We start from the raw sequence: 24,491 nt of genomic DNA, 5'->3' as shown, positions 1-24,491 counted from the left end.
GGTCTATTCAATATGATCTCTACCTCTCAAATTAGCATAACAACTAATGAAAAAAACTGAATGTCTTCGAAAAAAAGACATTTACATTAAAATATCCATGACACATTGATGAGATGTGCTTCTCTAAGATTTTCTGAGAAAGAAGTCTGATTCAAGGTCAAATGAGCTCTATTGGCATGTCAAGCACAAGGTACACAAAACAGCTGATAATAATAATAATAATACTAATAATAATAATAATAATAATAATAATAATAATAGTGTGGGGTTAGGAGATCAATCTATAATTAAAATAGCATTTCAAAGATAATAGCCTTAATGTCTAGATTGTCCTATGGCAGTGTGTTGCCATAGATGCCTGTTTACTGTCCTTCAGGCAATGGCAGGCAACCACATACAGCACAGACAGTGCTGGTGTTAGTCCCTCTCCCAGTATCATCAATATTTTTACTTTGTCTCTCATGTATAGACTGATATTTTATACTTTAAAAATGCAAAGTCAATTCAACGCACACACACACACACATACACACACAATGTTTCTCTCTTGCACTCTTACACATACACACACACTCGCTCTCTTTCACTCTTACACACACACACACGCATGCGCGCACGCACGCACGCACGCATGCACGCACACACGCACACACACACATACACACACACACACACACACACACTGTCACTGTCATGCCAGCTCATGTGGGAAGGTGAAGAGGTCAAGGTGTTGCCTAGATTTCAGTCTGTGACATTTTCTGTGTCAAAGCAACACAAAGAGGAAGGTCAGTCAGTTAAATGTCATTTTCTACATGGACACACACACAGACAAAATGAAGACCTTTTACAGGCTCTGGTCTTTTTCATGTAACATTAACATTAAGGCAACTTTATTGGATTGCATAGTGTTGTAATTCCATTTGTTATTTGTTTTGCCAGCATATGCTTTGATAACACAAGAGAGTTCTGTTCATGATAATAAAATCAACTGAATTAAATTTAATAGAACTGGGACAGAGGCTCTGCTTGTCATATAATTTCAGGGGTAATATCTCTGGATTGATTTGAAAATGGAGAGAACAGGTGATGGAAAAGGAGGAGATAGAGGACAGGCAGTGTTTTATCCCCTCCATCAGCACACACACAAACTCGACACAAACTCGACAGAAAGAGCAGAAACTGCTTTACTGAACTGTGATTTTTATTTCTGGCTTCTGTGATGAATAATTCAGAATAATAACCTGTTGCATACAAGCAAAAATGTGAAAATCATGTAGAAATGATAAAAGTTTTTTTTTAAATATCCTCAATATTCAATGAATGCAGTGTGTTTAACCCCGCTAATACTGTAGGTGTGTGTAACAGTGTGTCAGTGTTTGAGTGTGTGCTTCCCTAACCATTCTCTCCTTCGGCTCGCCTGACTGCCTGCGGCAAACAGATGAAATGCCCGAGAGTAAGTACCCTCTTCAACTTGTCTTTTTTTCCCTCTCTCTTTTCCCTTTCTGTCTGTCCCTGTCTACCTTTACCTTGCCATTTGTCTAAACTTGTCTATTCTTTATTTTCTTTTGGATTTAACTTTTTTAAAAACAAGCTTTACTTCTTTATGAGTACCGTCTCTTTTACATGTCTGCTGAAACCCTGATAAAGGCTGTTGCTGAAATGCGTTGATTTTAAATTCTCTGCTTCAAGTGCAGCTGGAGCGCTTTTTATCGCTGCTGGTGCTTTCCACTCCATGCACAGTGATAGTTCAGTGAAGTAGCATCAGACTCCCCTATTTTCATCTCTACATTTCTATCCTGAGTATTGCTTCTAATATACATATACAACAGACTAAAGCTGTAGAGGAAATTGTGCTTTAGTGTGTGTGTGTGTGTGTGTGTGTGTGTGTGGGAGAGAGTAACTATATTACCTTCCGTGGTGGAAATATCCGGAGGGCTGACGGAGTCTAACCTCAGCGAGTTCAATAATGCAGAAATGCCCACGGCGAAGGCACAGATTTGATCAGCTGAGGGAACTGGCTTATTATCTCAAACCCTGGGAATACTTTCATTAAACTGCCTCTGCTTTTCCACACACTCCCCTGCCCCACACACACACTTCTCTTACAGCTTCGTTCACCCCCGCCTCTGCGCTCCCTTTGCCCCTTTACTTCCATTAAAATATTCATTTTTGTCCCTCTGTGCTTCTAAATAAAAAAAACAAACAGAGCTAATGTATTCAGATCAACTCACGCTTCTTTATAGACAAATATTTCATCGATCTTCTTTCACAGAGAATCTCGGAAAGCATGTAGTCTGACTGCAAACACAAACAACAAGGACACGACAAGACATAACACAAGACATGACATCATGGCTGCATGATTACTGACTCACAGCAGTACAGTTACTGACTCATATTCAGTATGTTGACTGGCGTCCATTCCTTCCTCAGCCATCTCTCATCCCTGTCTTCATTTCATGTGTTTCTCATGTTTCATCTCAGAGCACAGCTCCCTTTCCTCTCTTCCCCAAAGTCCTCACTCTCCTCCACCTTCAGGTCCCGTGAGGTTCCCTGTAAATGATTCATGCTGCATCTTCCACCATTAAAGCCCATGTAAATCAGATTAGCGCACGCTGCTGCCTCTTAGCGCTCTGAAACGCAGCCCGTCCCCTGGGGAGGTGTTTTCGGAAGTTGGAGTGTTTGTGGTAGAGTGGACAGCGAGTTCGCAGCCTCTCTTTCTCTCTCATCTGACCACTGGCAGCTCTTATTCCCTGTGCATGCTGGGTAATGATGGGTCATCCACGTCTTTATATAGCATGCAGATGAAGGCTATTTTCCACTGTTAAATCCAAGGGAGGGGAAGCGATAAAGATGACCTCAACCAACCATCTCCTACATACCCGAGAGTAAAATAGCTATTAACCAGGGAGCAGGCCTCCAGTCCTGCAACCTCATATAAGAAACTGACCTGATTGGCTGTCCCTGGCAGTGGGTTTGACTTGGCTCCTATTTAGCTTCACTGAGCTTTGTTACACAGCTGAAGTATTGATCTGTGTGTGTGGTTCTGGTTCAGCCTGACAGAAAGGAACAGAAAAAGGATCAGCATTTCACAACTTGGCTCATAGTTACAACTCATGGGTCTAGTTCTGGCTTTGGCAGTGGAAAAAGGCTGCAGAAACGCATTACTGGTTTATTTATTTATTAGCTTAATTAATAGTTTTCGAACATAAAACAGCACATAAAAATGCAACTTTGAACTGTTATAGTGAGTATATATACAGTGAGTCAAGTGAGTCAGCTGTTTGGATAGCTGTGCTGTATGCGTCTCCAGCAGTCACAGTGACATAGGTACTTTCATGCCATGTTAACCCCCCTCTACCCCCGCGTCCCCCTGTCTCCCTCCACAGTTCTCCAGCCTCCACTGATCACTGCTCAGTCGGTGTCCGCAGTGGCCTACGTTACGGAAGACATCACTCTCACCTGCGAGGCCTCTGGCATTCCAACACCGACGTAAGTCTTCACTCAAACCAGCTCACCCTTTACACAAGAACCCTCCACTCGGCCTCACTCCAGGCTCATGAATGCAGTACATATATGAAACAATTTATGATGATAAGAAGTGCCCTGTACAAGCTTGGCCAGTGCTGGCTATGATGAAGGATTTATTTTAATAATCTAAAAATGAGAAACTATCCAGATGGTGCACCTGCTCTCAGGTGTACACGTCTCTGTTTTACAACAAAAAATGATCTCATAATCATCAAAGACTTCAGCAGGAAGTAAACATCATTAGCAGGGACATCATTAACCATCTACCTCTCTTTCTCTCTCTCGCCTTCCCTTGCTCCTGCCTTTCCTCCATCCCACCTCTCTTCCCCATCCTTTCTCTCTCTCAGGTTTCGCTGGGTAAAAGATGGGACGGTGTTTGACCCCAGCAGCGACCCTCACCTGTCCCTAACGGCAGGTTCTGGAACGCTCACTGTGGCGTCTGGCTATGCCTCTATCAGCCGGTACCAGGGCAACTACAGCTGCTATGCCTCAAATGAACTTGGCACCGCCATCTCTGACCAGGTTCAGCTAATCACAGAAAGTGAGTGACTCAGCTTGTTCCACCGAATGGTTTTATTTAAAGACCCAATGCAACCAAAAGCAAACATTTTAATTTTCATATAAATAAATAAAGAAAACAAATACTATTATATTAAACCTATCTTATTCAGTTGAGATTTTTTATCCTTAAAGTTAATTTACTCCCCACTACAATGCCTATGAATTGCAAGTTTGGTTATTTACATTTTAACCTATCTGCTGTATGTCCAATTACTGGGCAGCCAATCAGAAGTGAATTTAATGTGAATATCCGTCACAGAAAGGACACTCCATGTCAGTTTTCCAGCTTCCCTCTTTAGAAAAGACACACTTACATCACAAGGAAATTATTTTCCTGTTTATAAATTTGGAAATAATAAGAATACATCTCTCAATGAATGTTTTAAATGTGAGAAAAAATGTTTTTCAGCTGCAAAATCACATCATGCAGTGACGACAGCCTACAGATGAGAGCCACTAGGCTGATCCAAATTTAACCACAATGTGCTTTTTCTTCAACTTTGATTTCTAAACAGTTTGGACCTGGGCCTGGGTGCCTCTGTGAAACACAGAAGGGGCAATTTAATTTTTTTAAGCACTAGTGTTTGGTTGGTTGGTTTAGGAAACTAATTTGGACTCTCCTAAAGTCATTGTGCTTTCAGCCTGTTGTTCTCAGTGCATGAGTGCAGTTACCCACAGTAATTTCCTGTTTGCCTGAAAATAAAGGTGCAGTAAAGAGCTGAATGATAGAAATGAGGTTAAATAACCCACCCCTCTTCAAGTCCATTACACAAATTAAATGGTTGAAAAACAGCCAAGGCTAATGGTGCTGCTGGGAAAACACAAAAATTCAGTGTCGCCTACTCCAGCTGGCCATCTGAGTTTGCTGTGAACTTTGCAGAGATGTGTGGTCAAGCCATTTTGCCATTATGGGCTGTTTTTTTATAGTCAAGCTTATAAAGCACTCCACTCGATGTTTTCTTTTCTGTGCACGAGCCAGTAACATTTTTAGTAATTCTGTCAAGATTGTCATGCTCAATAATGACAGTGAAAATGCAAAAAGAAAGACAGCTTCCGCAAATTTTCTCCACTGCAAATTTCACGTATAACGTTTATTGAAAGAGCTAGTGCTGCGCTATCAGTCAAAGTTCTTTGTCAGACTGACAAAAGTCTTTGTTTGAAAGCTCAGCACTAGCACTTTTAATAAACATTATATGCTAAATGTTCAGTGGGGAAAATGTGTGGAACTTGTCTTTCTTTTTGAACATATTGTGACTCATTCAGAAAACTTGTCTTACATTATTCTGACTTTTGTTCTTAGAAAGGTTCCTACGAAAAATCAATACACAAAAATTCATGACACATATGCAGACCTTTGTTTTTGTGCATATTCCAGGTGTATGAGATGATGAATGTTAACTGTTTGTAAATTTTATGCACGATCCAGTTCATGTGATTAGCATGAGGAAACAGCGATGAATAAGTACAGATTTTTAAAAAACTAATGAATGCCGAAATGTTCTTGGAAATGTTTTTACATACAGTTGACGATCAAATTTGATTTTACGCATGTTTTGTGAATGAGGCCCATTGTTCACCTCCAGCACTTTTCCTGAATTTCTGTGAGCGTGTGGTAGTCCTCTTTATCTAGTGAAATTATGGATCTCATACAGACCACAATCACATTGTAAGCAATCGATTCTGAAACAACGGAAAGGATTGCTGTTCATAAAAACATGCTCAATCAGCTCAAATGTTCTGTGATGAAAGCTGTTCTCGTCTCCTCACTGACTGGCGTCAGTAAGTTAGTGTGTGTGGTCCATATAGGATCATTCATTTAAATATGCACATTAGGGATCAGGAAGTTAAAGAGTTATGCAGTAACTCATTTATATGTGCACTTTATGGAAGTGCACTGCCCAAGAATGGACTATGCATCCCTCTCTTCACAAACAGGAAACATTTGCTTCTTGAAAATTGCCATTTATTTGTAAACAAATAGGCACAGAAGTGCTTACACAAAAACACATTTATACCACCCAACTACACCTGCAAAAACACATGTATACCACCCAATTTGTACACAAATCAAAATGATAAATAATTTCACACACGCCCACATGCACGCACATGCTCACGCACAAACACACACAAACGATTAATGGTTTCATTAAGAATGCCTCTTTACCTACACTATACCTTTGCCCCCTCTGTTTCCCTGACAACAGTTACCCCAGAAACAAGCAATTCATGCAGCCAGTTAGTGACCGAAGGGATCAATAGGAGAGGCGGAGAGTGTGCACTGTGGAATCAGTGCTGTGTATACTCCGGCACTGGTCAATTATGATAGCACATATCTGTGTGGTGCATTCGCAGTTATTCATGTGTTGAAGTGCATGATTGACTGTCATTGTTTGTTTGTTTGTGTTTGTGCGTATAATAGCCATAATAAACACAGCCTCCCACTCTTCCGCAGGCATCCCCGTTTTGCAGAAGGAGAAGCTCATCAGGAAGAAGGTGTCAGAGGGGGAGAGCCTGGTCCTCACCTGCAACCCCCCCCACAGCACAGACTCCCCTCACATCCACTGGATGGATAACAGTGAGTCTCAGTTCACATTTCTGTACAAGTGTGTGTGTGTGTGTGTGTGCATAATTTTGTACGTATGTAAGCATATTTGTGTGTGCATGAGTGTGTATGTACATATGTGTCTATCAGTATATAATTACATCTGTGCGTATGTGTTCACGTGTGTGTATGTGTGTGCTTGTGCGTGCGCGTGTGCATGTGTGTGTGTGTGTGTATGTGCATGTGTTCGTGTGTGTCTGTGTGCGTATGTGTGCATGTGTGTGTGAGAGTTTGTGTGTGTGTATGTGTGTGTGTGTGTGTGTGTGCATATGTGTGCATGTTTGTGTGTGTGCATGTGTGTGTGTGTGTGTGTGTGTGTGTGTGTGTGTGTGTGTGTGTGTGTGTGTGTGTGTGTTTTAACCCTTCCCTCTCTCTCCAGAGCTGAGGCACATACAGCAGAGTGCCCGTGTGATCCAGGGCCGGGATGGAAACCTCTACTTCTCCAACGTGATCCTGGATGACAGTCGCAGTGACTACAGCTGCCACATCCAGTACATCACAGCCCGGACCATTCTGCCCAAAGATCCCATCGTCCTCTCTGTCTCGCCGTGTGAGTCTCTTCACCTGAAAATGCAGCCCCACGTTTCTCCCAAACTCTGCAGTCTTACTGACTGATGGGACCCAATAGCTCAGTTACAAAGTGCTCAGTCGATTGGATAATGGCATCAGAAATTTAATTCCAAATTCTATTGGGAGATTTCTATCGTGCAATCTTATTTTAATCACATAGAAACCATTGTGTGTGTGTTTCCATTTTAATGTATTGACTACTAGACCAAAGCTATCAGATTTTCAGTTCAAGATAATTTTTACTGCGTATTTTCTAGGGCAGTGTTCCCCAGAGTAAAGCAGCATCTGATTTAGAGATCTGAGGTTTTGTTTTGTTTATCCTAATCTTTTTGAAAATCATGATCATATTTTTTTACATTTAGTGTCAAGGCCCAGTTCTGGCACTAATGCTCTAGCAAATCCAGGCTTTGCCATTCAGTGGCTGACAGGAGGACCAGCCACCTGCTGTCCAGAGCAGGAATTTTACTTCTGTGTGAGGCTGGGAGTTTAACTCCTGTTATAGTGTTAGCACGCGGTATATTGGACTCAGCTGGCATCCTGCTTCAATCCATGCCTCGTGTGTGAATTTAGTGAATTGTGTTTAATTGTATTGTATGTACCTGGGTGACATAGATGCAATTACCAAATATCAGGCACCCTGCATGGCTGGTATCTAATGTACGTGTAACTGTACTGTGTATTCTAATGTACCTGTAACTGTACTGTGTGTTCTAATGTACGTGTAACTGTACTGTGTGTTCTAATGTACCTGTAACTGTACTGTGTGTTCTAATGTACGTGTAACTGTACTGTGTGTTCTAATGTACCTGTAACTGTACTGTGTGTTCTAATGTACGTGTAACTGTACTGTGTGTTCTAATGTACGTTATCTCTCTCTCTTTCTCTGCCTCTTGCTAGCTAACACGGTGGCGTCTAACAGGAAGCCACACATGGTCAGGCCCTCTGGCTCCCGGAGCGCTTATTTGGCCCTCAGGGGCCACTCCTTTGAGCTGGAATGCATCCCACAGGGACTGTAAGTGGAACCCCCTGTCCATATGTCTGTCTGTCTGTCTGTCCGTCCTCTTAGTCCATGTCCAGTGCTACCTCTCGCTCAGGCCCTGTCTACACTCGCACCTGATTCGGATGACAAACTGTATTTATGTTTATCTGGTGTAATGGTTGCATGTTTACACTTTATTTTTAATGTGCTGCATATCTGCTTCCGCCCATTTAGATCTAGCTGTTCTTTTCAGACCGACCTGGCACCCAGCCCAGCATCAGAGTGTCTTATTACTGGATGGTATTTGTCAGCAGAATGTTGGGTACAGGAGAAGATGCACATTGGAGCATTTATATTCAGATTCAGTAGCAGCGGAATCCAGCCAGAATACCCCCAGATGCGTTTCAAATCGGATTTGGACAAATCCTATCTACTGTTAATCTCATTTCTGGAGTTTAGACCTTAATCATCAATGATGACACAATGGATTTATCAAGAAATCTGATATGTTTCATAAAGAGAGTAAACTGGGCCTCTGTGTTCTGAGGGTGTGAGATTATGCAAGTTGTTCTCATTCTCACCATCTTTACTGTATCTCTTTCTCTATCGCTCCCTCTACTGCCTTCTCTCTGTCTCTTTGTCTCTCTCCCACTCCTTTCGCTCTCTCCCTCCCTATCTCTCCTTCTTTCTCTCTCCAGACCCACTCCCGACATCCAGTGGGTCAGGAAAGACGGGGAGCTGTCTGAGACCCGCACCTCCCAGCAGAGCTTCGGCAGGGTGCTGCACTTCAGCAACATGTCTGAGGCAGACAGCGGGGAATACCAGTGCCTGGCCAGAAACAGCCAGGGCATTGCCACACACACGTACACCGTCAGTGTGGAGGGTACGACGCACACGTACACACACACACACACACACACACACACGCATACCGCACATGCGCGCACGCACACACACACACATATCGCACATGCGCACACACACACATGCGCGTGCGCACACACACACACAATTTTACTCTTGCACATCTTCTCACCAGTAGACAATTCCATCTTTTCCCAGCCTAATGATGGTGGCTTAAGCATAGTGACTCATGGACGATGCTGTTTGTGGAGCTCTGTGCGTTCTGTGTGTTGTGCAGCGGCTCCATCCTGGACCAAGCGGCCGGAGAGCGACCTGTTCATGCTGGGAGACACGGTGCAGCTGATCTGCGAGGCTGATGGCATCCCCACCCCCACCATCACCTGGAGAATGAACGGGAACCCCCTGTCAGGTCACTGCTCTCTCAGTCGCTTTCTTCTGTATGCACTTACAGCAGTCGAGAGGGTGTCTGGCAGAGTCTCTGGAGTATGAGCGCTAAGGCACAGTCATTAGCATTAGCGTCGCTCCATAATTTCTCCTGAGGTCAGCTTTGTGGTTGCCCAAAGTCCTCTAATGTTGAAGGTGTAGTCAGCTAAGTAGAAATCAATGGTCAATCCTGCCTGCTTCTCTATCTCCCATATAGCAGTGCAGTAACAGAGTAGGACAATATTGAAGAAGACTGGTGCCAGCATGCAGCCTTGTCTGACTCCAGTCTGGACCACTGAAAAGCTCAGAGCTCTGTACCTCCACAACCACTCGGGCCATTATTCCACAGTGACACTGCTGGAGAATGTTTCAGAACTTAGAAAGGTCCACGAAAGCCATATGAATAGGCTATGGTGCTGCTCCTGACAGAACAGCGGTTCTGTTCCATAGCACTGTGTAAAGTTGTGGTTGTGTTGCAATTCTGTTCTGTAGCCCTGTGTAAAGTTGTGGTTGTATTGTGGTTCTGTTCTGTAGCCCTGTGTAAAGTTGTGGTTGTGTTGCGGTTCTGTTCCATAGCCCTGTGTAAAGTTGTGGTTGTGGTTCTATTCCGTAGCACTGTGTAAAGTTGTGGTTGTGTTGTGGTTCTGTGCCATAGCCCTGTGTAAAGTTGTGGTTGTGTTGCGGTTCTGTTCCATAGCCCTGTGTAAAGTTGTGGTTGTGGTTCTATTCCGTAGCACTGTGTAAAGTTGTGGTTGTGTTGTGGTTCTGTGCCATAGCCCTGTGTAAAGTTGTGGTTGTGTTGTGGTTCTGTGCCATAACCCTGTGTAAAGTTGTGGTTGTGTTGCGGTTCTGTTCCGTAGCACTGTGTAAAGTTGTGGTTGTGTTGTGGTTCTGTTCCTTCAGATGTTGACCCAGACCCCAGGCGCAGTGTACAGGGCGGGGCACTGATTCTGAAAGATGCAAAAGCCAGTGACACTGCAGTGTTCCAGTGCGAAGCCTCCAACAGTCACGGCAGCATCCTGGTCAATGTCTACGCCTATGTCCTCGGTAAGAATGCTCATATCACAATATATCCTTAAAACCTGGATATATCATAACATATCCCTAACATCTAGACTTGTCACAATATATTCTTAGAGATCTATCATATTCCAATATATCCTTAAAACTTCAGCTGTGTATTTTGGTGTAACATACAATACAATAAGCTTTCCTACCCTTCAATTGCAAAATTAGTCTGTCTGAGCATGCATAAAAATGTTATTTGATGTTAACTAGTGGTGAGTTTATAGTAGATGTGTGTACCAGTATGAAGTTAAATATTGAGCGTGGGCCTGTTTTATTGGATCTCTCCCTGGGGTGCTATTAAAATTAAAATTTGAACAGCGATTTATCACTTTTTAAAATGGTGGCACTGCAGTGAATGCCTCCAGCAGACAGCTCCATCCCTCTCATACTGTAACTTCACTAGATGCTCGTGCTTTTTATCTTTACTGGGATTGTTTGGAATGGTGGTTTACTTCCTGTGTAGAGCGAAGACAGTTTCTCATCTGTGCATTTGCAGAGTTTCCTCCACAGATTCTGACAGATGACAGACAGACATACAGAGTGACGGAAGGACAGACTGCTTCGCTGGACTGCAAAACATTTGGCTCCCCCAGACCCACGGTGAAATGGTGAGGAAAAGCGAGAATGAAAGAGAGAAAGGTGGGGGGGCTGCTAGAAGGGATAAAAGAGAACTAGTATACAAATAGTTCTTATTTGTACTTCATATTCTTTCTTTTTTTCTAGTTATAAAAAGCATTTCAAAGTGAACTTCAGAGAAGGGAAATAGATAGATGTATAAACACTCATTCAACCAGATTTCCCTGTGCTTTATACATAGAACAGGAGCAGGTGACCATTAAGACAAGACACCTAGACTATGCACAATTATAAGCCATCTTAGTGCGGTTGATAGTGTGTTGGTTAAGTTGTGGTTCTGACTGTGTATGTTCAGAGTGGTTGCATTGTGGTTCTGACTATGTGTATGTTCAGAGTGGTTGTGTTGTGGTTCTGACTGTGTGTATGCTCAGAGTGGTTGCGTTGTGGTTCTGAGTGCATGACCACGTGGGTGTTCAGGGTTGTTATGTTGTGGTTTTATCACGTGGATGTTCAGGGCAGTCGTGTTTTGGCTCTGACCATGTGACCGTATGGATATTCAGGGACAGCGAGCGCTCCACCATAAAGTCTGACCCCAGAGTGACTCAGCTCAAAACTGGAGCCCTGCAGATCAAAGATGTTTCCCACAATGACTCTGACACCTTCACCTGCTCCGTCCCCGACACCACCCTCTCCATCACCGCCTCGCTAGAAGTGCTGAGTATGATGCTCTATTACTCTCTCTGCCTGCCTCTGTCCTTTCCCCTCCCCCACTTTCTACCCCCCCCCCCAAACCAGTTCAGTCCAGTTCAATTTAATTCAGTTTTGCTCATTGTTCATTCTTTGAAAGGAAAAACCAGAGCAGTACTGGCAAAGGATTATCTTACAGTGTACACATTCAACTATGAATGCACTGGTTCATTATATATATGTATATGTGACCATATATGAATCCCCTGTGCCAGCAGGGGTTTGATTTTTCTTTCATGGTAACTTCTGCGCTATGTTGCCTTCCCTATCTGATACTCCCTCTCCTTACACGGGTCTGAAAAAAGTATTAGAGGAACAGTTGTAAAGCTCTTATGCATGCTAATGCATTAGAATGCACTTGAGACCACATGGAATCCATCCCTCCATCGGCTGAAGTCTAACCATGTGACACCCTTTCCAACTGCCTTGCCCACTCAGACAGGACCGTGATCGTGACCCCGCCCCAGGCGCTGCGTATCCGGCGTGGGCATGACGCTGTCTTGAGCTGCCACGCCCAGGTGGACTCCAAGCTGGACCCACCGCAGTTTCAATGGAGAATGGACGGACAGAAGCTCTTCGCTTCCTCCTCTGAAGACAAGTAACTGCCCCAGAACATTCATACAGTGCTCATGAAACACTCTCATAGTGGCCAGACAATGCTCACATAATACTTGCTCACACCATGCCCATGCAGCTTGCCAGGGCATGTAGTCGAGGTACAGGGTCCCTTGGGGATATTCAAGTCCAGGCTTGATACAGTACTAGACCATCTCTGGACTGGAAATGAATGGCTAGCCTGGATGAGCCAGTTACATAGTTACATATTTCTGTGCTCTTATGCTCATACAACACTCACAAAATGCTCACATGCACACCTAAAGCTCACATTTATCATTTTTATAATGGTTATTTTCTTGTATTCATATACATGACTAAAATAATTATTTTTGATGTATGAATTCTGCAGTTTTGTTTAGTGATTTTGCCCTGTATGAGTGTGTCTGTCAATAATCATAATAATAATAATAATAATAATAATAACGATGATGATGATGATGTGTTTCAGGTACACATTTAGAGATCATAACCTCATAGTGAGTAATGTCCAGTGGGAGGATGCAGGCGAGTACACCTGTGATGCCATCACAACTCTGGACAAGGCGGTGGCCAATGGCTCCATTACTGTCATCGGTATGACACCTGCACAACAGCAAAAACACAGAACTGCACAACTATACAACTGCACAACTGCACAACTGCACAACTATTCAACTTCACAAATACAGAACTGGTCAACTGCAGAAATGCATGACCACACAACTGTATTACTACACAACTGCAGAACTATTGAAATGCACAACTGATGAAATGCATAACCATGCACACACGCCTGCACAACCACATCACCGTGCTACAATTGTGCCACTATCTTTTGTGTTTGTTCTTTTGTGGGTCAGCGCGTCTGAGTTGTGAAATGAAATGTGGTTGAACCCTGTGATGAATATGAGCTTTTCTGCAATAAGAAAATAACCACCTGAGAGCCAGCTGCATGAACATAACGTATGGCTGTACCAAGAAGCTACTGAGTCAATGTAGCTTTTACAAAACACATTGTGAAATCATGCCACCATCTTGGTGCTATTTGACATAATATTGTTCACACCCCCCCCCCCCCCCCCCCCTTTCAAAGACCGACCGGACCCCCCCTCGCTGCCAGACCTCCTGGAAAAGCACAACCGCAGTGTGATACTGAGCTGGACCCCTGGAGAGGCCAACCACAGCCCCATACTCGGTACAGACCCCATACTCGCCTGGTGCCCAACCTCCCTCTCAGAGATCACACACTGCAGCCATTTCCAGCAAAAGGCTGTTTCATTTAAAAAATCACGCAGTCACAACAGGCCTGGCACTACCTCACTGGCACACTGTGCTGTTTCAACAACAAATATTTACAGTCCAGCAGTATCATAAACCACAGACGTGTGTTCCAAGCTGCTGTTTTTGTACCTGTGTTTTTTCAACATTTTCTGTCTTAATGACTGTTTGCCATGGACTCTAGCTAGAAGGGACAGTGGAGGGACTGACCTTTGTAATCCTGGACCTGCCTTACTCACAGTGTATATGTTCAGTATTACTGGAATATCATTCCCTAGTTAATACTTGTTTACATTGGGAGTTTGCAGTCTTGGTCCTGGAGAGCTGTAGCCTCTGTTGGTTTTTGTTGCTACTCAGCACTTGATGAATGATAAATGATCAATTAAAGCATCTGATCATACAGTTACTGTTACTCATCTCACCTGGTTTCTTCAGTCTAAATTCGTAGCTGATTTTAAGGTGAAAACAAAAAGCCAGCAGAACCTGTCATTCTTCAAGACCAGGGTTGCAGAACCCTACTTTGCGCAAACTATATTATATACCTGAGGTGTGTTCAAGTTCAGCGAACAAGGCGAACGTTTGAAAACGTTTGCAAACTATTTCCAACTTTTTTCTGTTAGCTTTGTGTTCGCCGCGAACGTTTGCAAACATAAGCGAACAGTCTGAAAAGGTAGTTGGCGGCAAACAAAAATGGAAGCTGGACTGAGGGAAATGTTCCCAGATGGGTATTTCAATTGAAGATGCCGTTAAGCGTGATCAGTTTTTTCAATAATGTTATTGCTAACGCTAGCCAATGTTATTGTTGTTCGCTAGCTAGCCATTTTAAAAAAATCTTTTATGATCACAGAAGCGGCTGTGAGTACAAACGCTCTCGTCGCCATATCTGTTTATGTTTAATGCGAACAATTTGGAATGTTCGTAAAAAGCCGTTCAAATCGAACTGTTCAAAGAAAACATGTTTGCCACGAACATTCGCTTCTGTTCGCTGAACTTGAACGCACTTCTGTACAACACACTACTTAGTGCACTTTCACCTGCACGCTCCAACAGCGTTTTCTCTTCCTTAGGTGTCCTCTGTCTTTCAGTTCTGGTGTTGAGCACTGTGATACATCTCTCTGTGTCTCCCTCTCTCTCCCTTGCTCCCTCCCACAGAGTTTGTGGTGGAGTTTGAGGAGCAGAAGTTTGGGGCAGGGAAGTGGGAGGAGGCGATACGGGTCCCGGGGGATGCAGACGAGGCTAAGGTCACTTTGCGGCCCTTTGGCACCTACCACTTCCAGGTCATCGCTGTCAATGACGTGGGGAAGAGCAACCCCAGCGAGATCTCTGATGTGCATACCACTCCCCCTGCTGGTGAGAATTGGAAAACAGGCGGCGGCAGTGTCTGTGCTTGTGTCTGTGCTGCATTCACTGCCATTCACTTTCTCAGTGTGAATGTGAGTGAATGTGTCAGTGAATGTGTGGCCAATGTGAGTGTCAGAGCATCTCTCTGTGAATGGGTGTCAGTGCGTATGTAAATAAACCTGTGTATGCCAGTGAACGTGTCAGTGAATGCCTGTCACTTAGTTTGTATGCCAGTGTATGACAGTAATTGTGTTAATGAATGAGTGTCAGCACATTATGTGAGTGAATGCATGTCAGTGCATGTGTCAGTGAATGCGTGTCAGTGTACATGTCAGTGTGTATGACACTTATTGTGTTAGTGACAGTGTGTCAGCACATTATGTGAGTGTAATGTGTGTCAGTACACGTGACAGTGCACATCCTTTCCATCTGCAGCTCCAGAGAGTAACCCTGAGGGAGTGCAAAGCGAGTCGACTGAACCGGATGTGCTGGTGATCACATGGGAGGTGAGATGAGAGGCAGACATTCCATGAGCCTCATGCTGAGTGGAGCCCAACATCGGTGGACCACATGCTGTCAATCGCTGGCTTGTTTGATGAAAAGGCCTTTATTTCACACTGCAGAAACTATATTTTTGAAATGAAGTGTCTCATAAAGGCTCGACTCAGTGCTTATGGAGTTCCTGAAATATCACATCCACAGTGCTAGTTTGCCCATCATGTAAATGATAAATTAATACAGTTAATTACAGTTTACTGACCTCACCTGGCTTCTTGGATTTGAAGTGGTTGCTGATTTAAACAAAAACCGGCAGACCTTGTGGCTCTGCAGATGCAATGTTCCAGACCCCTTTTTTTAATTCATAAAAAAATAAAATACCACCCTTCTTTTGCAACACCACTGCCCCTCCCCCGCTAGCCACACCCCCGTTGGTATGAAAGTTACTATATGAAGTGTTGTCATACTGTTCCTGCAGGAAATGGAGAAGAAGAACTTCTTTGGTCCTGACTTTCATTACAAAGTGATGTGGAGGTTGGCAGGCAGCCATCAGGACCCTCACTGGGAACACAAAATGGCTACCGCACCTCCCGTCACTGTTCATGATGCTGGAGCCTTCACAGCCTATGAGATTAAAGTTCAGACGGTCAATCAAAAGGGGGAGGGACCGGAGCCCAGCCCTGTAATTGGACACTCTGGAGAAGATTGTGAGGACTTTTTTGTAAAAGTTTCAGTTATTTATTGTTGTATGAAAAAAAATGTGGAATGCATATCTCTACCTCTTTCTCATCAATTTCTCTTTTACTCTGGTTTCTAATTTTTTTCATTTATTCTTTTGCTTTCTTATTTTTCTTCCCTGTTCCAATCAGCTAGTTTTTCATCACAAATTAATTTGATGTCTATCTGTTAACATTTGGGATCGTTTTCTTTTGCCATAATCATTATGACTACAATATTTCTGAGTGTATCTCTCCCTCCCCCTCTCTGTCTATTCCTCCCTTTCCTCCATCTCATCCTTCCTATCTCTCTGTCTCCCACTCTTTCCTCCTTTATCTTTCTCTCTCCCTTTCTTTCTACGACAGTTCCTCTGGAGCCCCCTATCGATGTTGGGGTGATGTTATTAAACAGCACTGCTGTGGAAGTGAAGTGGGCCCCCATAGATCAGAAGTCAGTACGAGGTCATCTCCACGGATACAGGGTACAGAGGGGGATAGGGGCATTTAAACCTACCTGCTTCAGATGACAATTGTCTGCCCTTCCCATCCATCGAAAACCTCCTTGTCTCCTTTCCTCCTTCAATATCTCTCATCCTTCTCTCTCTCTATCGTCTGTCCTCTGTTGCAGGTGCACCTGTATAAAGACCGCGAGGAGAGGGGGCGCAGGGAGGAGCACGGCAGCGCGTTGGTGGTGCAGACGAGGGCCAACCAGGAGAACGCCGTGCTGGAGGGGCTACAACCTTTCTCCCACTACAAAGTCACCGTCACCGTCTTCAACAGCGTTGGGGAGGGGCCGCACTCAGACCCGTTACCTTTCCGCACGCTGGAGGGAGGTGAGAAAGGACGGGGCAGAGGGAGCGAGGGGGGGGGGGAGAGAGACAGAGGGACAGAGGGAGGGAGAGAGAGAGAGAGAGAGGGAAGGGTAGGATCATTGAAAAGTGTTTTCTGCCGTTAAGACCTATGGGCCAAATGGATTTAGGAGCATACATTAATGTGAGCTCTCGTTCTGTATTTGCTAAATGTGATATTTGGCTCTGCAACTTACACCTAGAACTGACTGCATCAGATTCAGTGAGTTCTCCTCACTTATTATTTGGTTGTTTGCTGTTGTGCAGTTGTAATTATATGACTATGCAGTTTGGGTTGTGTGGTGGTCAGTCTATGAGGTCACAGAGTAAGGTGGCTACGGTCTTATGTCCACAGTGCCCAGTGAGCCGACGTCTCTGCGGCTCGACAGTCCATCGGAGACCGAGATGACCCTGCACTGGACTCCCCCTGCCAAGGTCAACGGCATTCTGATTGGATACCTGCTGGAGTACCATGAGAGTACGTACCACTGTCTGCCTGACTGTCTGTCTGTACCTCCTACAGAACCAACAGTGTCTGTCTGTACATACTACAAAACCAGCAGTGTCGGTCTGGCTGTACATACAACAGAACCAACACTGTCTCTTTGTTACAATCTCTCCCTCTCCCACTCTCCTCCCTTCTTTTCTCTCACTGCCTCAGTTGGAGAGGGCAGGGATAAACAGCTGCACGAGGAGAGAATAGAAAACCTGACCGCTTCTCACATCAGTGTGGGGAACCTGGACCCCCACAGCCACTACCTCTTCTCCCTGCGTGGCCTCACCTCAGCTGGGAAAGGCAACGCCATTGTCAAGGAAGGCGCCACCTTGCTGGAAGGAGGTGGCATTGCAGGGCTGATAACTACTCTATTAGGAATGCAAAAAATGAAGAAAAAAATAAGGAATTCAAAATAGCATTATATACAAGCCAGTGAATATTGTTAAGCATATAAATTGACAGAACAACATGCAGCAATGACAAAATAAAAAAAATGGGAGGTTTATAAATGTACTTAAGGTATCAAAAAGATGCTTTTTTTGGCTGGTGCATCAGTGGTGAGTTTTTCTCTCTCTCTCTGCATTTTCAGTCCCTCCGACCAACATCAAAACGTCCGTCGGAGAGACATCGGTCAACGTAAGCTGGGTGACCGGTGTGCGCTACAGAAACGTGAGGTTCCACATCTTCCACCGGAAGAACGGCGGTGAGGAAGGGGGTGGGGGCCGGAGTCGGTCTGACGGGCAGTGGGTGTCAGGGGGGCAAGTGCACGGCCGTCAGAGCTTTACAGCTGAGCTCAGTAACCATTTTAACTGTCTTCCTTCCTTCCAGTGTCAACACTTCATACTATGGTGCATGGCACATAGGATCACGCTATTAAAGCCATTATGCCCCTCTCTGCCAGTTAAGCTGTCCTTATTGATTGTGTTGTATGCTGGACTGATTGACCTTTTGTCTGTACTAATAGTGCTGTTGTAATGATTATGGTGTAGCTATATGGAACAATAAGTTACTGTGTACTCTCCTTTTGTAGATGGCAGGGAGTATTTATTGTGTTGGTGTTTCTTGCTGAAATGGCTGATCTGCACAAACATCAATACGTTCTCTATTAAATATATGTATAAATCACAGTGAGTTTTTATAGTGCTGTTGTTGCTGTGTAGACTGAGTTTTGATTGTGTTGTTGTGTGCTATGTGTTAATGACTTATCTGATTATCCTGTTGTGTATTGTTTTATAGATAAGTGATTTTTGTGTCATTATAGTGTGCTGTATAGACAACATTGGGCCTTGATTGTGTTGTGCATGCCAATGACAGTATGCATTGACTTTGTTATTGTGTATTGTGTTGATGCCAACCACCATTCATGTATTTTTTCTTATGTGCTGTCGTTGTTGTGTGGTGTAGATGGAGAGTGGATCGAGTCAGAGGAGCTCAACTCCGCTCAGTCATTCTATGAGCTGGAGGGCCTGGATCCCGGCTCAGAGTACCTGCTTCATTTCGTGTACGACAACAGAACCTTCTGGGAGATGGACATCACGACGAAGGGCCAGAATAGGAACGGCGGTACGGAGCTCACCCACGATCGTCCGCACGGTCCCGTCTCAGATGTGTGCGTGGCGGTTTAGCGGAGTGTTCATCTCCCCGTGTGCGCTCTCTTCCTAAGGGGTGTGGAGGATGACGGGGGGCTTCGCCACCGAGAGCTGGTTCATCGGGGTCATCAGCGCCCTCGTGCTGCTGCTGCTGGTACTGCTCATCCTCTGCTCTGTCAAACGGACCAAGGGCGGCAAGTACTCAGGTGAGACTGCCGCTGTCGGTGCGCCTGCAGCACATACTGTGTGTACACTTGCAGCACTGCTGTGTGCCTTCAGAACACCCGCAGCACATACGTACACCTCAGGCATGTGGGCAACATCAGCAGAGTTACTTACAGCACATTCTGTCTCACCTTCAGTGAAGGACAAGGAAGCGGGCCAGGTGGACTCTGAGGCTCGACCAATGAAGGACGAGACGTTTGGAGAGTACAGGTATGTTTGTGCAAGAAGCTACTAGTGTGCAGGTACGTTTGTGTGAGACTTTCTGATCATAGGTTTACTCTCTCCTGTTTCTCTCTTGCAACACTGCAGGTCCTTGGAGAGGTATGCCATTGTGTTCTGTGTAGTACACTGTGCAGCCTATGTGGTAGACTCTGCTTCCTGTGTGGTAGACTCTGCTTCCTGTGTAGTAGGCTGCTTCCTGTGTGGCAGACTGCCTCTGCATGTTTCTATAGTCCTGTGTCTGTCCCTTTTTTCCTCAGTGTCTGCATGTGGGCAAATTCACTTACTACACATGCCTATTACCACATGCTTAAGCTCTTCCACCCCAACAAGCTCGCTCTCTTTCTCTCTCTGTCTCTCTCGCTCTCTCTCTCCTGTTCTGGCTTTCTCTCTCTTGCTCTCGCTTGCTGATTCTACTGCACAAATTTATTTCACAAATAAAATGTACTTGATTTGTATAAGATAACCTGCTAAGCATTACTAAATTACTTATAACACATTTTTTATAACAATCTGAACAACCTGATCAATGTCAGTTTTATTCAGCTCACACCTGCTGTTAAATTACACCAGGCAGAGAAATACTCACATGACACTCTTCTGTCTTTCAGTTCAGCTGAGTTCAGTTCTTTTCACTTCACTTTTTTCACTTCAGTTTTGTTAAATTCACGTGCCTTTGCTGGCAAAACAAATAATTATTTGTGTTCCCAAACAAGCATGTTTTAAACAATCTTTTTCTCACCCCCCCTCTCTTTCTTTCTCTCTGTCTCACTTTCTCACTTTCTCCTTCCCTCAAATACACATTTGCATGATAAGAGAACTTGTGTTACTAAACCATGAATACACAGATGACAGATAAGAGGAGAAACCCTAAAAACACACAACACTCATCTCCCCCTTCCCTCCTGAAAAAGGTCTCCTGTCAGTTTCTCTCCCTCTTTATATCACTCTCTTCCTTTATTTCTTCCTCCCTCTTTTTCTGTGTCAGTGACAATGAGGAGAAGCAGACTGCCAGTCAGACCTCTCTGTGTGTGGCCAGTAAGGTGGGCAGCGAGGGGAACCTCATGCAGTATGCACACGGCGTGGGCGTGGACTCCCACAACGACGCATCATTCGCTGACCAATACAGCGACCCGGGGGTGGGGCCTGGGCCAGAGTCCCAGGACAGCCTGGGGGCCAGCTCCCCCGTCACTTCTGTCACTGCAACCTCTGTCAGCCCTTGCCTCCCCAGCTCTGAAGTCCTGGCCTAAATCAGACAGGGTCAGACCAGCAGTCGCCAGAATCAGGACCGCCTCCAAAAGCACACAGACCCCTTCCGCATGCCCCGCACGCTCACCGCCTCCCCGCAGACTCCCCCCTCCACACCCCCCAACACACATGCCCTACTTGCGTACCAACTCATTTAGATGCCCCAACACTAAAAAAACCTCTCTCCACACACCCGTGTACAGACACCAACTCAACAACGGACACAACTGCCCCTCCCCCAACACATGGATCAGATGGTGAGACACGGTGCAGGACTGACACACCGTCAAAGCAATCCGCCAACCTGCCCTGTCCTCTGGCAGGAACAGGCTGGTGCACAGCAAGACTCAAACTGACTCGAAACAGGCACTGATCAACACACTGACCCTGCTGCCTACTGACACTGATCTGACCTCACACACACACACACACAGAATGTGTGAGTCTGATAAAGTATCCTATTAATTGTTTACAGATCTTGCCTGGCCTTGTTTGAGGTAGTTTACAGACGTAGGAGGGGGATGACCCGTAGGCCATTCTCTCTCCCACATCACTGTATCTTCCTCTCCATGGTGTTTGATGAAGGAGAAAGGAGAGTAACTTGTCTGCACACTGGGAGAGTAGACTGACAGGGAAGCAGAGATACAGGGAATAATCACTAAGCCACAGCCAGCTACTGAGCGTAGATAGACAGAGACCAGACCAATGAGATAAGGAGTGCAAAGACAGGTGATGAAAACAAAAGAGACAACAAACAGGCACTGAGACCATAGATATGGCAGAGAGCGAAGACACAGGAAGTTGGAGCAGTGAGGCAGGAAATGCAGGAAAAAAGAGAAATAACAGCAGAGATAACAGAAACAAGAACAAATCAACTGGTTACCCGGCATAAAGGGGGAAGGAATGAGGAAAAAGTGACAACATTACAGGAAAGCAAAGATATAGGAAATGAGAGAGTGAGTGACAGAGAGAGAAAGAGAGAGAATGTGAGAGGGGGGGATATAAGTGGAAAGAGACAGGGACATTAATACAGTGTAACAGTGTAAACATACAACACTGGGAATGCACAATTTTGTATTACATGTATTCATATTTTAAATGACATGTTTTAAAGTGTCTTGATCATAACAGTCTGCCAGGGAGATGGGTGTTAGTGTATTTGCTAATGTAACTTAATTTTATTATAAGTTATTTTTCCATATTATGATTTTGTAATTTTATAGTCAATATGATATTTTATATGTTTTGTTGGTTTTCCAGTGTGATTTATAGTTGTCATCTTGACTGGAATATTCCGGCATGAGGAATCTGTATTTTTCTTGCTTGTTCAGCTTCATTTTAATGTATTTACAGTAAGGGTTTTGCTGTCATCACCATGCAGTTCTCTGTTGAATTATCTTTGAATTAAACAGCATATCCACTGTAGACTGACAGAATCCTCCATCCTCCCAGTTATGATAAAGCACAACAGCATGATCTGTGCTGATTGGCAGATTTTGTAGATCATAAGAGATTCCTGTGAATTAAAAACATCTGCATGAAACTTCCTATGTATATCAACCATGTAGAATACATGCATTTTATGGCTAGGGAGTAAGTAATAGTTTCTGTTCCAAATATCCTACACTCTGAATTTCAGTGTGGTATACATATACTGCGTGTGCACGCGCATGCGTGTGTGTGTATGCTTTAACGTGTGTGTGAGTGTGTGTGTGAAAATGTGTGTGTGTGTGTGAGTGAGAGAGATAAAGTGAAATAGAGAGAGGGAGAGAGAAGAAGAGAGTAATAGAGATGAAGTGTGAAAGAGAGATCTAAAATGTCTCTCTGAATGTAAAAAGAAATTGTGTCATTCATTGGAGACATTGTTTGAAATAAAATGTGTGATTTATGTTTTATTTCAAAACTGACAGGATATAAGGGAGGGTTTTTTAAAGTCTGGTTCAGTGATGACCGTATGAAATCCCTTATTTTTCTTATTGTTTCCAGTGAATATTCGTAGTGAGCTGATGTTTTAGAAAATTAGGACATAGTTGAAATATTGAAAAGAAAAAAAACCCCTTTGTCCACCCACTGGTCTTTTAGTGATAGTAACTGCAATGTAAATATGAAAAATAAAATACACACTGTATGAAAAATCAGTAGCTATTGTCATTTAGAAATATACAACAGAGATTCATCTCTTCACATTGCTGAGGGCAGGAAGTACAGTAGCTGCCTGTTAAGTGCACTAACGCACGCTCTCCAGCAGGGGGACTGCAGGCTCCCTTGCCCACAAAAAAACTGAGCAGTAACTATGGAAAACGGACAGGTCACTTTCTGGGTTTTTTAATATTATTTCAGTTTCAGTGGTGTTTGTTTTTGATTGGCCCAGATGCTTTTTATGCATAATGAATTATATTTCTACATATTTTGAAAAGTTTTTGACATCCTACAAGTTTTAGAATGGTAGGTACGGGGCATACAGAAAGTAAAATAAATTACAAGAAAATACACTAGTAACTCCAAAGCAGCAATGTTATGCCTCCAGAGATTGTATGTATAGTTATTACCTAATTACTCTTTAACATGTTTAATATTGTTTGTTTACTTTTGTTAACAATAATCGCTGATTTCTTTGGCTAACTTTACACTTATCGATTATAGATTGGCCTCCTATGCCTTCTTGCACTTTTGTATTCCTGAGATTAATACCAGTGATCTCCACTTTTTTAATTCATCTGTTTATATGCACAGCCTCTGGAAAAGTAACACTGCTGTACAAGCAAACACTAAACATACACTAAAACTGAAATAATTTTTAAAAACATCTAGTAAATTAACTATCCCTTTAAACAACACACTGATCTGAGTGTAAAAATCACCAAATTGTCTCAGCCTCTATATTTATAATGCTCACACATTACTGCCACCCACAAGATGGCACATTTCAAGTTCTCATTAAAGTATACTGCAGCATTCATTCTTTCTCGTTAAGCTCCATCTTGTTAAATTTGATTCTGTTTCCACTCAAAGTAATGAATCCTGAGAGATTTGGAAATGTCTATATCCATGTTACTGCAGGGGGGAGAGGGGAGCTGGGCAGGGCCCTGTTGGGGGTACAGACACATACTGTGCTGCCCAGCTGACTCTGGGGCACAGGGGAGGGTAGTGGTGGTGCTAGGGGGGTAAGGAGGGAGGTGCCATGTGGTAACTTCCTCCCTGTCTCCTTGTTCATTTCTTTTTTATATACAACAGAAAGACCAATAAAAAGCACGGTCAAAATGTATCATAATAATGATAATGATTATGATAACAACTTCTATGAAACGGACACGGGGTGTAATTACAGTGGTGATGTGGTGGTCTGTGTGTGTGGAGGGGGGAGGGGGTGGTGGTGAAATGCCTTGTAGGGTGAGTTATATTGTACCTGCTTTTTTGCATAAGCCACTGTAATGTAATTAAACCAATAAAACCCCTGAAATATGCACAAGCCAGACTGGCGTCACTGTCGCTTATTAAGATCCATAAGGGGA

The 24,491-nt window shown here is 43.9% G+C and overlaps 1 protein-coding gene across 5 annotated transcripts in view; it reads left to right on the top strand.

Annotated features, from left to right (window-relative positions):
• Positions 1-24,452, top strand: part of l1cama (L1 cell adhesion molecule, paralog a) — a 50,398-nt gene extending 25,946 nt beyond the window's left edge. For 2 of the 5 annotated variants that reach the window (XM_035381791.1, XM_035381793.1), the window contains exons 4-30: positions 1,439-1,453; positions 3,390-3,492; positions 3,879-4,072; positions 6,548-6,670; positions 7,077-7,247; positions 8,165-8,279; positions 8,945-9,129; positions 9,388-9,519; positions 10,437-10,580; positions 11,098-11,209; positions 11,738-11,895; positions 12,363-12,522; positions 12,991-13,115; positions 13,615-13,716; positions 14,952-15,149; positions 15,576-15,646; positions 16,117-16,345; positions 16,721-16,836; positions 16,983-17,187; positions 17,558-17,680; positions 17,864-18,040; positions 18,288-18,401; positions 19,103-19,261; positions 19,362-19,493; positions 19,650-19,722; positions 19,822-19,833; positions 20,720-24,452. In XM_035381791.1, coding sequence (XP_035237682.1) covers positions 1,439-1,453; positions 3,390-3,492; positions 3,879-4,072; positions 6,548-6,670; positions 7,077-7,247; positions 8,165-8,279; positions 8,945-9,129; positions 9,388-9,519; positions 10,437-10,580; positions 11,098-11,209; positions 11,738-11,895; positions 12,363-12,522; positions 12,991-13,115; positions 13,615-13,716; positions 14,952-15,149; positions 15,576-15,646; positions 16,117-16,345; positions 16,721-16,836; positions 16,983-17,187; positions 17,558-17,680; positions 17,864-18,040; positions 18,288-18,401; positions 19,103-19,261; positions 19,362-19,493; positions 19,650-19,722; positions 19,822-19,833; positions 20,720-20,981 — 3,710 coding nt within the window. In that variant the 3' untranslated portion in view covers positions 20,982-24,452. Of the gene's footprint in view, positions 1-1,438; positions 1,454-3,389; positions 3,493-3,878; positions 4,073-6,547; positions 6,671-7,076; positions 7,248-8,164; positions 8,280-8,944; positions 9,130-9,387; positions 9,520-10,436; positions 10,581-11,097; positions 11,210-11,737; positions 11,896-12,362; positions 12,523-12,990; positions 13,116-13,614; positions 13,717-14,951; positions 15,150-15,575; positions 15,647-16,116; positions 16,346-16,720; positions 16,837-16,982; positions 17,188-17,557; positions 17,681-17,863; positions 18,041-18,287; positions 18,402-19,102; positions 19,262-19,361; positions 19,494-19,649; positions 19,723-19,821; positions 19,834-20,547 lie in introns of all 5 variants that reach the window. The other 3 variants (XM_035381795.1, XM_035381794.1, XM_035381796.1) reach the window with 3 other exon arrangements.
• The last annotated feature ends 39 nt before the right edge of the window (positions 24,453-24,491 follow it).

Source organism: Anguilla anguilla, chromosome 11 (genome assembly GCF_013347855.1).
Source record: "Anguilla anguilla isolate fAngAng1 chromosome 11, fAngAng1.pri, whole genome shotgun sequence".
NCBI lineage: Eukaryota > Metazoa > Chordata > Actinopteri > Anguilliformes > Anguillidae > Anguilla > Anguilla anguilla.
Note: the sequence above shows the minus strand (reverse complement) of the source record. Positions and strands in the feature narration are given on the sequence as shown.